This window comes from Miniopterus schreibersii, assembly GCF_964146895.1.
Source record: "Miniopterus schreibersii genome assembly, chromosome: 3".
Taxonomy (NCBI): Eukaryota; Metazoa; Chordata; class Mammalia; order Chiroptera; family Miniopteridae; genus Miniopterus; species Miniopterus schreibersii.
The window spans coordinates 64,050,908-64,064,697 of NC_138103.1; the positions used below are offsets into that span (position 1 = coordinate 64,050,908).

General features: G+C 40.1%; 1 protein-coding gene across 2 annotated transcripts in view; it reads left to right on the plus strand.

Annotated features, from left to right (window-relative positions):
- Positions 1–13,790, plus strand: part of ARSB (arylsulfatase B) — a gene marked incomplete at its 5' end in the record, with an annotated part of 115,505 nt that overhangs the window by 52,697 nt on the left and 49,018 nt on the right. For both annotated transcript variants that reach the window (XM_081131469.1, XM_081131470.1), the window contains 2 exons: positions 3,192–3,435; positions 13,326–13,396. In XM_081131469.1, the coding sequence (XP_080987595.1) occupies positions 3,192–3,435; positions 13,326–13,396 (315 nt within the window). The remainder of the gene's footprint in view (positions 1–3,191; positions 3,436–13,325; positions 13,397–13,790) is intronic.

Genomic DNA, 13,790 nt, shown 5'->3' on the forward strand with positions numbered 1-13,790 from the left:
ATGAAAAGAAACATGTTTGAAATGGTGGTGGTTCCATTATATTTTTAATTTTTTTTTTATTGAGATAAAATTGGTATATAACAATACATAAGGTGATACATATATAAATTGGTACATAACACTAGATAAGTTCCATTGTAATTCAACTTGTGTATACTCCACAGAGTAATCACCCCCAAAAGACTAATTACTGTCTTTCACAATACAATTGGCCCCTTTTAATTTATGTCAGACTTAAGTGAGCAATATAGGAAGCCCCCTTTCTGCCTTGTTTCAGATGAGCTTATTTGATTCTAGCTGTTACCCTGATCAGTTTTGTGTCCAGCTCCTTGAAATACTGGGGAGACTGTGCTAGAACTGATGGACAGCACCCTACTTCTCAAAAGCCTAAGCCTGTAGTGGGTTCTGCCCCTTTTCTGATCAGTGGCAGCCGTCAGCCTGGTGCTGCCTGTGGAGACACGGCCTCCCCATCCGCCCCCCCTCGCCCCCAAAGCTAAATTGCCCTCTTCCCGTAGCCAGGTGTCCAGTTGGCTCTGTGACTGGGAAGCCCAAGAGAGCAAGTCACAGGTGTGAATCGCCAGTGTTTTATCCCTGGAGTGCTCTCAAGAAATGTGGAGGAAGCCACGTTGATAGCTGACCATGGCGTGGTTTATCATTGCTAATGGCAAAAACATCCCGCCGAGCTAATGGCAAAAACAGCAACACTCGCCGCGTAGCGCCCTCCCCGGATACTAGGAGGACACACCTTCCAGCTCCTACAGTAGCGACGGCGGCCAAGTTCTCTTTCCAGCCCAGAGTATTTTCCTTTCTAAGTCATACGTAAGGGCTGCTCCTGGAACCAGATTCCAGATGCAGCCGCCCTTTTCCCCACATCTTCACTCGTATTTCCACCACCGTCATTATCCAGCGTTTTTGTATTGAACACTAACAAATATGTGCAACTGAAAGAGACATTTGACATATCTCAAAAGTGCATCTATTTAAAATGGAGAAAACAGGCATCTTCTACAGACATGGAGCCAGTGTCATTTATAACAATCCAGAGCAAATAATAGTGCTGTCTCTGCCATTCTTGTTCTCCCGGGTAGAATATAAGCAATTCTCCCCAATGTATTTCTGTATGACATGAACAGCACCGTTGACATTTTGGTGTGTTGGTTATGGGTGACATACTCTGTGAAGTGTAAGGAACATGGAGGAATCCCTCTATCTAAAGATGGTGCCCTTGTTGTGAATATACACGTCGGCTCATGTGAAACACAGTGTGTATTCAGTGCACTGGCTTAGGTGACTGTTCGGGCCTTGGATTTTTGTCAAGAAGAGATGTGAGGTGTAAGGAGAGGTTCCTGTAAGTCTGTGACAGCAGGTGAAATTGACTGTCGCCCCCCCTGGAGTTGAAGAATTGTTACCTTCATCTCATCCAGCTTTAGGCTCTTCTCCCTCCCTTCACGGAGCAGAGAACAACCGAGGACGGGATGTGTGAAGGGCTTACTCAGGAGCTGCCTTGGCAGGAGATCCTTGAATTTCTTACCCACCAGCAACAAAGGTGGTTCTCCTCCAAAGGGAACGATTGCCTTGAAGAAGCTCTCCTACTGTCATAGGAAGAGTGTACAGCTTGCTGAGGTTGACTGCATATGGTTTGCATAGGGAAGGGAAGCTTTCTGTGGCCTAAGGCCTAAAGCCCTCACTAGGTCAAGGACATCGGGAGCATGGCACTCTGGGAGCATACGGTTCCCAGAGAGCCGCACAGACCTTGTTTGAATCCTCAGTTTGCCACTTATTGGTTCAGCCTTTTCACATCTCGTTTGTTAAGCAACGAAATGGTTATAACACTGGACTATTTGAGTTGTTAAAATATTAGCTATCATTTATTTAGTACTTATTTAGTACTTAGGTTGTGCCGGGCACCCAACCAAGCAATGGTTATAATGGTGTCATTTAATTGTCACCATAATATGTGAGATAGCAATTATTATCTCCACACTAAAGATAAAGTGAGGCAGCCTGTTGTCCCACCTCACACAGCTAGTGAGTGGCTGACATCAGGCTTCCTATCTAAGACTCCAGATAACATGAGAAATAATATGAAATTAAAGTGGTGCCTGGCACATGGTAGGTGCTTGCTTAACACATATTAGTTCTCTTTCCTTCCATGTGTGTCCTGTGGCTTTGATAGATCTTCATTTCTGTGTTAGATTTTTATTTGTAAGGTTCTGTAGAGCAGGTCTGTATTACTGCCCTCATGTGGTTCATTTGGATAACAGTGGTTTTGAAAAAATGTTTAAAGTATCATATACATGCAAATAAGTGTTATTTAAAATATATCTCTTACGTCACGTAAGTGTGTGGATACTTTTGAAGATAATATGATTCTAAACCTCACTACACAAGAAATATCACTAAACTTTCTACAGCCCAACCTAATTTCTAACTCTGGGCCCTAACCGGCTGGCAGAATACTTAACTTCCGTCGCTCTTATAACTCCTCTCTGGCTTCACCAGTGTCCTCCATTCCTCCAGCTGTGTTGGAAGAAAACCCTCTCTCCCCTGGCACAGCACATGATGAGGCTTTTTGTTTTGCCATCATCCTGTCGAGAAGGGAGGAATTTTTCTTGCAATTATTTTTTCCACCCAACTGCTCTGTTTACAGAGACCTTTAGCCCACTGGAGAAATCTTCAACTTTCACACTTAAGAAAGAGTTCAAGTCACCAGGGAGTAGAGTGTTACTTCAGTTACCAGTTTAAATGTTAGAAAACTTTTCCAGGAGGAATACAAAGAGGTCTGCTGTCCCCACCTGTGAGGAGCTTTAAGTCGCTAAGTGAAACTCACTCACAGATTTCTTTTCACATACCAGCAGGGCTCAGCTTCCTTGGATTCATTCTCTTCTGTGACACCAAGCTGCACACATGCGTTTGAAACCCAGTGTACTGATTAGCACAGGCTCCTCCCCAAGCAGTCACCCTCAGGAGGCATCTTTGTTTTTTAGTGGCCCTGTCCACAGAGGATTGGTTGGTCTTGTGTCAGGTCTGTGTGATGGAGGGGAGTTTCAAGTGGGGAAAGGGGAGTTGGTACAGGAGAGGGAAAGGAGGAGTTATCTCTTTTAGTTCTTAAGCACCATTTAATAACAACACACATAGAAGTCTTCTGTTCTTAAACGTTGTCCTCACACCAACACCTAATTGTGTTTCAGATAACGGCGGGCAGACTTTGGCCGGGGGCAATAACTGGCCCCTTCGAGGAAGAAAGTGGAGCCTGTGGGAAGGAGGCGTTCGCGGGGTGGGCTTCGTGGCCAGCCCCTTGCTGAAGCAGAAGGGCGTGAAGAACCGGGAGCTCATCCACATTTCCGACTGGTTGCCAACGCTGGTGAAGCTGGCCGGGGGCAGCACGAATGGTACCAAACCTCTGGACGGCTTCGACGTGTGGAAAACCATCAGGTACCTGTGCATCTTTCGGTTTTTCCTCCCAGGACAGACACTCCAGGAACAGCTTGACTCAGCTGAGCGAGAATGATAGCTTGTGTGTGAAAATGGTAGTTCAACTAATAATTTTTTTAAAAAAAGAAATGCCTTTAGAAATACTGTAAATTTTTTTCAAGTTTTTGAGTCATAGGCCTCTTTAGGACTGAAAGATGTGAACTTACAGGAAACAGGTACTGAAACATAGGCACAAAAATTTAGATAGAATTTATTTTTGTAATATTAGACATTGGCTGCACTTTTTTTCTATGTGATTGTGTGTGTGACGTGTTGTTGAGTCAGCTCTGACTCCTGGCAACTCTATGAATGAGTGGTGTCCACAATGGTCTGTCCTCAGCAGCCTAAGGCTTCTTTTATATAGTCAATCCCTCTCATATTTAATAGTCCTCTCTCCCTGCTGCCTTCTATTTTTCCCAGCATCGTTGTCTTTTCCAAAGACCTCTACCTTCCCATGATGTGCCCAAAATGGAATAGCTTCAGTTTTGCCGTTTTTGCCTCCAGCCATGGTTCAGGCTGCATCTGCTCTGGGACCCACATGTTTGTTTTTCCGGCATCCAGGGTACCCGTAGAGCTCTCCTCCAACACCATATTTCAGATGAATCCATTTTTTTTCCTATCAGCCTTCTTCACTGTCCAGTTTTTGTATCCACACTAGTACTTGGGAGTATGATGGTGTAGATGACCTTAGCCTGGGTCTCCAGTGACACATCTTTGCTCTTGATGATCTTTCCTAATTCTTCTGTTGCTGCCCTTCTGAATCTTGAGGAACATGCATAACGTTGACTGCAGGGCTCTACCCAAAAGATATGGTAAAAAATATTGTCCAAGTCCATTAAGCCATGAGGAAGTACACGTTCCTTTTCTATTTTTTTAAAAAAGTAAAATTGCTGTCCAGTGTTTAATCAAGCATTTTAAGCCTTTCCTCTGGAGATCCAGCAAATTTTCCTTTAGTAAGTGAAGGACCACTCTCATTCTGCTCCCCTTTCTTGATAAAAAGATCCTGAAACAAGTGATTTAGTCCCCTCTCCCTGGTGAAGTTGATGCTTCTCACAGCATCAGGCAGGCCTTCATTTAGTATCCGTGGCAGGGCATCTGGCACCCCTGCCTGCTGACCCAGAAAGCCATCGGTCACATTGACATCTGGAGCCTCTTTTCCGAAGCAACAGAAACACGTGGACAGCCAAATGCCAGAAACACGTGATCTGTGCCCAGAGGTCTGCAACTTTTTTCCAGTCAGATATTTACTTGGAAATACCATTTTCAAGGTGATGGTAGTTTTTGAAAATTTCAGAAAGGTCTCATGAAATCGGAATGCCAGTAACCAGTGAAAAACAAGAATTGGCTGTGCTGGGAGCACCAGAGGTTTCAATAAGTTGCCTAGTTATCAATTCCTCTTGGACCCACTTTAAAATACTAGTTTTATTATTATCATTGAATAATATTTCCTTTTTAGTGAAAATTTTGTGCTACCACTTTGTTTTAAGCTCTTATTAGCACCGTGATACTCTTGGGGGACCCTTTGCAAATCTCTTTCTGAGCAGTTTTCTCTTCTCTGGCACTCTGTCCTATAACCTTTAGCGCTCTTGGTCTCCCTGGACTCTCAGTTCTGGCTCTTGAACTCAGGGAGTCCACTGGGCTGTGCCTCAGCGCCCTTCCCTGCACAGGCTCTCAAGATAGTAAGTTAGGACAAAGGTAGGGCTCACTTCCTTTGTTTGTATCACTCAGGAACCACTGTCTTTTGGTTGATGTCCATTGTTTTGAAAACTGCTTTTTTAAAAATATTCTGTCTATTTTTCTTTGGGTGGTTTTAAGTAGGAGACTAAGTCCAGCCTGCTTGTTACTCAGTCTTGGCTGGAAGCAGAAGTACCCAAAGAAAATTTTGTGTGTTTATTTTCATGATCAATATTTTCCTGCCTATTTTCTACTTTCAAGTGTTTGATCATTCAGTCTGACATCACAGACCCAGCGTTCTGAAATATAACATCGTAAATCTCTTAACTCTTCTTTTCCAGAAGAGTTTTTTCTTCTGCATCCAGCTTTGTAATCACATATAGAGAAATTATATATCTGTATGTTTATATATATATTATATATACCTGTATGTACAGATATATACAGATTTATATGTATGTTTAATTACCTTTAATATTACCAACACTTCTTTTATTACATATCTTTCCTGTCCTTCAGTCCCTAATTTTAATCAATCTTTTGATGGGTTGGTTAATATTTTAAAGTAATTTTTAGTAAAGGTACATAAATGGTGAGTTTTTAGTCTTTGAATATGAAAAAATATCTTTCTATTACCTCCAAACATAAATACTAATAATTTGACAAAGAATTCTTGTCAAATCTTTTCTCCTCAGTATTCTGTAGACATTGTATTACTGTCTTTGATAAGTGCTAGTACAGCAAAGTATAACAGTTTTACCTGCAAATAAAAATAATTTTTTCCATTATTCTTTTCTCATTTCTTTTTATTATATCCTTATGAGAAGATGACTGTTAGCTGAACCTACTGTGGTAATCATTTCACAACGTATATAAATCAAGTCATCATACTCTACACCTTAAACTTATACAACAATGCATGTCAGTTATTTCTCAGTAAAACAAAACAAAAAAAATTAAGTCTTTTTTAAAACCTAAAAAAAAGCTGAAATTGCAATCTTGGCATCTGACAAGGTAGAATTTATGTCGAAATTATTACAAAGTATAATGGTGGAAATGGTGAAAATGGTGATTTCTTTTTTGACCCATGTATTTAGAAGTATATTGCTTAATTTCCAAATAGTTCAAGTTTTCTCTAATGATATTATTGATTTCTACTTTAATTCTGTTTTGGTCAGGGAACATACTTATTTAAGTTCTTTTAAATGTGAGACTTGGGCCCACACCAAGCCTTTCTTGGTGTCTAGGCCCTGTGGACTGAGAAAGAATGTGTATTATGTAATGGTTAGGTGCCGCGTTAGGTTTCTCTTTACAATCCAGTCAAAACACATTTTATTTTAGTAGATGAGTTTATGTGCATTGCTATGACTGGCATTTTTATTCTTAGTTTTGTCATATTACTTTGTGTTATATTTACTTTTATCTTTGACCTTTTGTTTGTCCTTTTAATATTTAGAATGATTTATATTTTATTCCAGTGTTCACCATTATACTACTATCTTTATATAATCCACTCAGTTCCTTTTTTAAAACTCAGGTTCTACTCTTGGGTTTGTCGGCATCTTTGACTCCCACTTATTACCTCTAAGGAAATCAACTAGCTTATTCAACTTTGCCGTCTCTCGCCCTTCTCTGCCAGTTTTATCTTTAGTTGTATGAATTCTACTTTGTCAGAGCATGTGATATATGTAATACTGCTTGTCTGTGCTTATCCACAATTTTGTTTTAGTCTCAGACCTACAATATGTCACATGTTCACCATTTGCCCATTTCTAAAGTGTTCTCAGTTATCTCTTAGTTGGAAAAACCATTCTTTAATAGATTTCTCAGGATTCTTAGAATTCTTGCACATCTATTAAAACATTTTCTATAACCTTGAGGACTGATAAACAGTTGAACTGATAGAAAATTCCTGTCTCGTGCTGCCTTTCCTTGACTTTCTTGAAACTGTCACCCCACTCTGGTTTGTATGTTACTGTGGATAAGTTTAATGTCAACCTGATTTTATTTCGTTTTGAAGTGGCTTGGTCCTTTTGCCTAGAGGCCCAGAAGATTTTTATTATCACTATTTTTATCATTTAAAGTCTAAGAGATAACCATGCTGGCTCAGTATCCCCAGATACACATTGTACATTGAGGTCTTTTATTTCAGAGATTTTTAAATTATAGTTTTAAATTTTATGTTCTATTGTTATGTGTTTCTTCTTCAGGGACTTCAATTGTTGATATTATTGAGCCTTATTTACATATCTTTTGTTTCTATCCATTTCCTTCTGATCCTTTTTACTTTTTAATATTTTATTTTGAATCAATTATCTTCTCTGTTTTCATTGTTAGTCTCTATCTGCTTTCATATACCTTCAGTTGTATATAATACCCATTCATTTCTGAGATTTTCTCTTTTCTTTTAGTTTCTTCCCTTAATTCCGTGTCTGAGTTTTTAAGTTTTTGATTCACGGTATTTTTTTATATCAGCAGTTCTGATTTAATTATATTTAATTCATGTTGAAATATCATGTTACAGTTTTCTTCTGCCCTTTTTTTCCCCGTAGTAGGGGAATGTTTTTATTTGCCAAAAGTTTTGAATTCTCACTTGCTATTTTTTTTAATTCCTTTTCTAACACTGTTTTGATTCTGGTTCTTTCTATTGTTGTTTATGTTTACATATGTTAGCTTTCCTGGACCCGCAGTAGCAGGTGATCTGTGGGGGTGGAATTGGGGTAATTTATTTTATTTCTTAGTTCAAGAGCACTTAGTTCAGGTGTAGTTTCTTGAATAAGTGCTGCTCCTTTCTCTCTGGTCTGTCTTATGATCCTGTGACACTGTGTTGTTTCGGGGAGACCGTTTCCTCTTCTTCCTCCTTTCCCTTTCCCATCCACCTTCCCAAGACACCTGCTAGTCACCTGCTCCCCTCAGAATTGGTCCCTGCCCGAGACAGCCACGCTCGCTGCGCCTGCACTTCCCAGGCTCTTGGCTCCCCGGTAGCCAGCTCTCCGATACACCAGGTATCCGACCTGTCTCAGCAGCTTCCTGGGGTTTACTTTACCAGATGGGATCTGAGTCCCCTCTCCTCTTGTACCCCTCCCTCTCTTCTGCATAATCCCAACCTGACTCTGCCAGGTGGGCGCCAGCACTGACCCGTCAGGTCTCCACTGGTTGCTCCCTCACATCCATCCAGTGATTAAATATGTTCCGTCTCCTGCTTAGGTTGTAGGCTTGGGTGTAGGGTGCTTTTACTATCTTTCCTTCTTAATATGATTTTTCAGAAGAATGTATGGAGAGACTCAACTTTAGACGGCACCAGTCTTCTATGGAAACCTGGAAACTCACATGTTCTCGGGCTCTTGCTCCAGTTTAAGACAAACAGCACTAGAAACTGTAGCTGAAGCATGCTAAGTATGGTTGATAAAATAAAGAAGATAGGGACTCCGGCCAGCAGCCCTGCCTTCAAAGACTGCCAGGTGGCTGGCTGTGATTTAAGTTAAAGCAAAATGTTTAAAAATGACATGTTATTTTTTTATTCCCTACTTTACCCTTTTGGACAAAAGAGCTTCTACCCTGTGCCCCTAGAGTATAGGCCTCTGCGTGCTGTTTTGGATTTCTTTTGGTCAGGTGGCTGCAGTCTAGGGTGCTCCGTGTCCTGCTGGTTTCTTCTGTTTACTCCCGCGTGGCCTGGTGTCCGCTGCCTGGGTGGACGTGGGGAGGGGAGCTGCTGGGGCGAGGGAGGGAGGGCGTGAAGGCTTGGCTTTGAAGACAGCTAATGGGAGAGCATTGCCTATTTTTTGTGGTGCTGTCCCTGAGTCTCTAGCTGAAGGTAGACAGAATGACTCGACCTTCTTCTGTTTGCTTTGAGATCAGGTTTTGGTTTTTATGGTAGAATCCAAGAATATGTTGTTAATCTCTGCAGCACTGGCATTAGTGAAAATTCCCTCAGGACGTTGGCATCTGGTCTTCTCTTTATTTTCCAATACTGTTGCCAGTTTTCATCTCTTTGTAATTCTTCATGAATTTTATAATGGAAATTGGAATAAAGGCATATAAGGCCCTGCTGGTTTGCCTAGATACTAACCCAGAAGTCCTACCAATTCTTTTACAGTAATGAATAGGAAAAAATTATATTAAGGGCATGATTCCATTATTTTTTGTAATATTACTTATTTCTTGAGCAGCCTACTTTAAAATTTTAATAAGATTCCTTAATAAAAACTTACATGAAAAAATTCTCTCCTCATATATAACTCTATATCAAATCAATTACCTCATCAAATGTCATCAACATTTTATCATTTCCATGTCTAAACTCTTTACAGGGTAATGTTTGCATGTTAAAATTGCTTTTTAAGGAGCATGGGATTTACACAAACCGAGTATCGCCCACACCCACATAACAAAGAACATAAGCACTGTAAGGGATTTATATTACTAGTGTAACGGTTAAAAATGTGAACTCTGCGGTTAGATCTGGTTCAAATCCTGCCTCCTCCATTTATTTAATTTTTTGTGATCTCGGGCAAGTTACCTAACATCTCTATGCATCAGTTTCTCCTTGTGTAAAATGTACTGTTAGTGGTACCTGCCACATGGGCACTCACATGAGGATTTGGTGAAAGAATACGTATGAAACACTTAGCACGGTGCCTGGAACATACTAACAACACTGTCGTTCGGAGTGAAGATGATGAAGATGCTTGCAAAGGGTTAATAGGATGGACATTACTCCTCTGTGGGTATTTCTTGAATTTTTTTAAATTAGTAACTTTTTTGTCAAAATTTCATCTCAGAAAATATTGCCCTGGCTATTTTTATTTCTAAAAATTTGATACTGCCTTACAGGGTGTGTCTTTTTATGACAGATGGTCAGCAGCTAGTGGTAAAAGAAGTATGGAATGTAATAGCATTTCACTTATTTATGGGAAATGTTTTACTGCCCCACCCTTCAGCTAGCTGGAAAATGAAAGTCAAAAACTGGAAACTGTTTATAAATGGACAGTGCTGTGATCTCAGTGTCTGAAACTGTAGACTTTTAGAAAATATTTCTAGCATATTGGAAACTAGTCACTGATCAGTTTCTCCGTGTCCTGTTTTTTTTTTTAAGTTAATCCAGAAAATATGAAATTTGAGGTAAATTAAAATTGAATACTGAAATGTACCAGTCTTTAAGACAAGAGGCTGGAAGAAAACGATTAACTCTTAACAGAGACATTTAAGCCAATAGAGATATTTGTTAATGGTGCCTAATAATAAGCTAAATGAGTGACAATATAATACATTCAAGGAGATACTGAGGTCCTGCCTACATTTCACTAAGGAGGCAGTTTAGCATAGTGGTTAGGAGTGGGGACTTTGGGAGTCAGTCTGCCTGAGTTCCAAACCCAGTTCTGTCACCTGCTTAACCATGTGATCTTGTAACTCAACTGCAGTGTGCCAAGGTTGTCAAGAATTATATCAGTGTCAAGAATTAAATGAGATAATACATGTATTTAAAATGGTATATGGCACATAGTAAATGCTCTATAAATGCTAGCCACTATTGTTCTAAGTAGTCTAGCCAACACCCCCCCCCCCCCAGTGACTCCAGTTTGAGTGTTATGGATATGCCTGAAAGATGCCCCTTTCACTGGTGTAGAGGTAGGTCTCTGTCACTAAGTGGTCCTTGTGAACTGACCGCCCTAGCCATTGATGTACATTGGGGCAAGAGGTGAGCATCGTGCGGTAAGGGTCCTTGAAAAGTCCCATAGGTGCCTACCTCACGGGAGCTAATTAGAGAGCTCTCCTTTGTTCCTATCAGCCTGGAGCCCAAACAGATGCCATCATGAAAACACCCCTTACCTTGGTTCACCTAACAACAAGGAACTTGTGTGATTATTGAAAAATCACTTACTCTAAGCATCATCAGTCATTTTTTAGAGATTTACATTTCACAATTGGAATCAACAGTCTGGTGAAGATAGCGTTGCTTATCCAGCTAAACTGTGCCATCTGCCTACAGGGAAAAATAAGGAAAATTCCTAGGTAACAGATTGTAACGTATCTTTTTTATATGCAGCTCATAATGAGTAAACTGTGTGACTTAGCCATATTTGACACTGACATTTTTCTAAAAAGAGATTCTCACATGGGAGTATCATAACATGCCTTAGAAATTAAAGTTATAGCTATATCAGTGTATTTCACAGGAGTACTCTTGCTAGCAAGAAGAATGATAGGAATATTAATGTCCATTGTACCTACATATTATTATTGTATCTGCATCTCAGGTTCTAGTCTTATATAGTGGTTATATTTTTTCATGTCTGCGGAGTCAGAACCCACATTTTGCAATGAAAGTTGTTGTTTTTAAGCAATCAGCTTATTCAGCACTTAACACATCCCAGGCACTGTGCTAAGTGCTTTACCTATGTTGCCTCATTTAATTCTCATAACAACCCTATAAATCGGTACTATTACCCATGTTCTGCTAGTGATGAAAACAAGGCTCAGGTTTATCTAGTCAGTAATTTGTGAAGTTGAGAGGCAAATTCTAAAAGACTATGTATACTCTTAAGGACAACGCTCTTTTGCATCTGAGAAAGCGAGGCCTTCAGGACTGGTCAGAAGTAAGACCATAAACTACCTAAGTAAGTGACATTGCCCACTTTCTAGTGCTTTGGTTGTAAGGAAATGAGTCTTTGGAATAATGTACAAAGGAATAGTGAAATACTACAATATCTGTAGCATTACTTATAAATACATACAGAAACAGAGAAGATTGAAGCTAACTCATGTTGTAACAGCAATAATCAATCCCATAAGCATGTTACGAGCTTGATGAGGCCACAGTTTATTCTGTAAGATTGTGGTGAGCACACAGTTGATAATTGCTAAAAGCTGTTAGAACTTACAAAACACTTTTTAAAAAAATCCAACCCACTTTGGAGCATATAGCTTTGAGGAAAAGATTGTATCATATGCTAAAACTTTTGTTCTGCAAATGATACTATCAAGAAAGCAAAAAGACAACCCATAGAATCGGAGAAAGTATTAATAAAACATGCACCTGATAAGGGACTTGCATCTGGAAGATAAAAAATAATGGTGATGGGAGTTGAAGTTTTGGTTTTGTTTTGTTTTTAATTAATTTAATTTTGTTTTCACATTCCCTTACTTGGCAAATACAACATTGCCGATCACAACCCAGATTTTTGTGAAATTTCATGGTCCTTAGAATCCCAAACCACTGCTGTAGACAACTAGCTGTGAGTTCAGGGTGTGGATATTGGGCCACCTGCAAGCATGGCTTCTCAGTTACCTCAGGAGCCTTAACTAGTTATTTAGATGCGTGCAAATCCCAGGGTGTTAACAGTACTTGGCAACCTTCTGTTGGATTATTAAGTTATCCACAGTTCTCTCCCAATGATTGAGGTTGTGTCTAACACCTTCCGTGAGGTTAAGTATATACTAGCAAAATGACCTGAATCTTCACACCCCGCATACATCTGATGGTGTTTATGCTCCCATTTTTTAAGAACACTATTTTGAGAGTCACATAACCCATTATGTAGGTAATAACTTACTATGTGCCTTCCTCACTGTAACATAAAGGGGTTGGACTAAGTGCTGTCCAAGTTTTTTTCAGCGCTGTTGTAGATGGCGATTGTATTTGCATGTACCCTCTTCTTATATTAACGAGGTACACATGTTTCACATGTATTTGTATTAAACATAAGTTCTAGCCATGTTGCCCATCTGGATGTGGAAGACATTAGTTTTTCTCACATAGGCTGGTATTCAGAAGGCATGTTGCACCTGTAATACCGATGCTGCCACCTTGGCAGATGCTCTTTCTTCAGTTCACTGTGAGGATTCAGTTTGTACCTACACAGGATGCCTGGAGTTCTCATTTCGATGCTGTTTGAATACAGCCACGATGTCTATTGCAAAAGGTCACAAGACTCATCCTTTTAAATATGCTTGACACTGACGTTCTCATGCAAATGCTCAGTCACTGTGATAATGTAGACAAATGAAGACTACTTGAGGATAGACACACCAGCCACAGAGTTTGGAGACCCGAATTCACGACAAGGCTGTTAACTGGCAAGTTTGTTATTTTCTACAAGTGTAAGGATATGAAGTATTAAAATATCCATACCCATTTGGGAGAGGAAATTAACGTTTTCTAAAAAATTCTTTTCTAGTGAAGGAAGCCCATCCCCCAGAGTGGAGCTGCTGCATAACATCGACCCAGACTTTGTGGACATTTCTCCATGTGAGTACTTTGCCCATTGCTGCCAGGCTAAATCTCTGTGGCTCACGGTTTTCTTACCTTGTGTGCCTCTAGCCTTGCTTTCTTCTTTTCCTCTTGAATTTTCTAGAAAGGTAAACAGTTCTCCATGGCACCTGTTGTCCCAGTTCACCATGGCTTTGGTACCACCAGGCTGAATTCTGTTCTCGGCTCCGTAACTTATTACCTGTATAACCTTTAAGCCTCTTCACTGTCCGTGCCTCAGCTTTCCCACCTGTGAAAGGAGAACCCATCGATCTCAGAGGCTCCTTTTTACTGCAAATGTCATGTTGCTGTTACCCTGTTCTTACCTGAGAGCTCCAGCCTTCTTCTGGAAAATATAAGGTCAAATAAGCCATCGTATCATCCGATGGAGCTG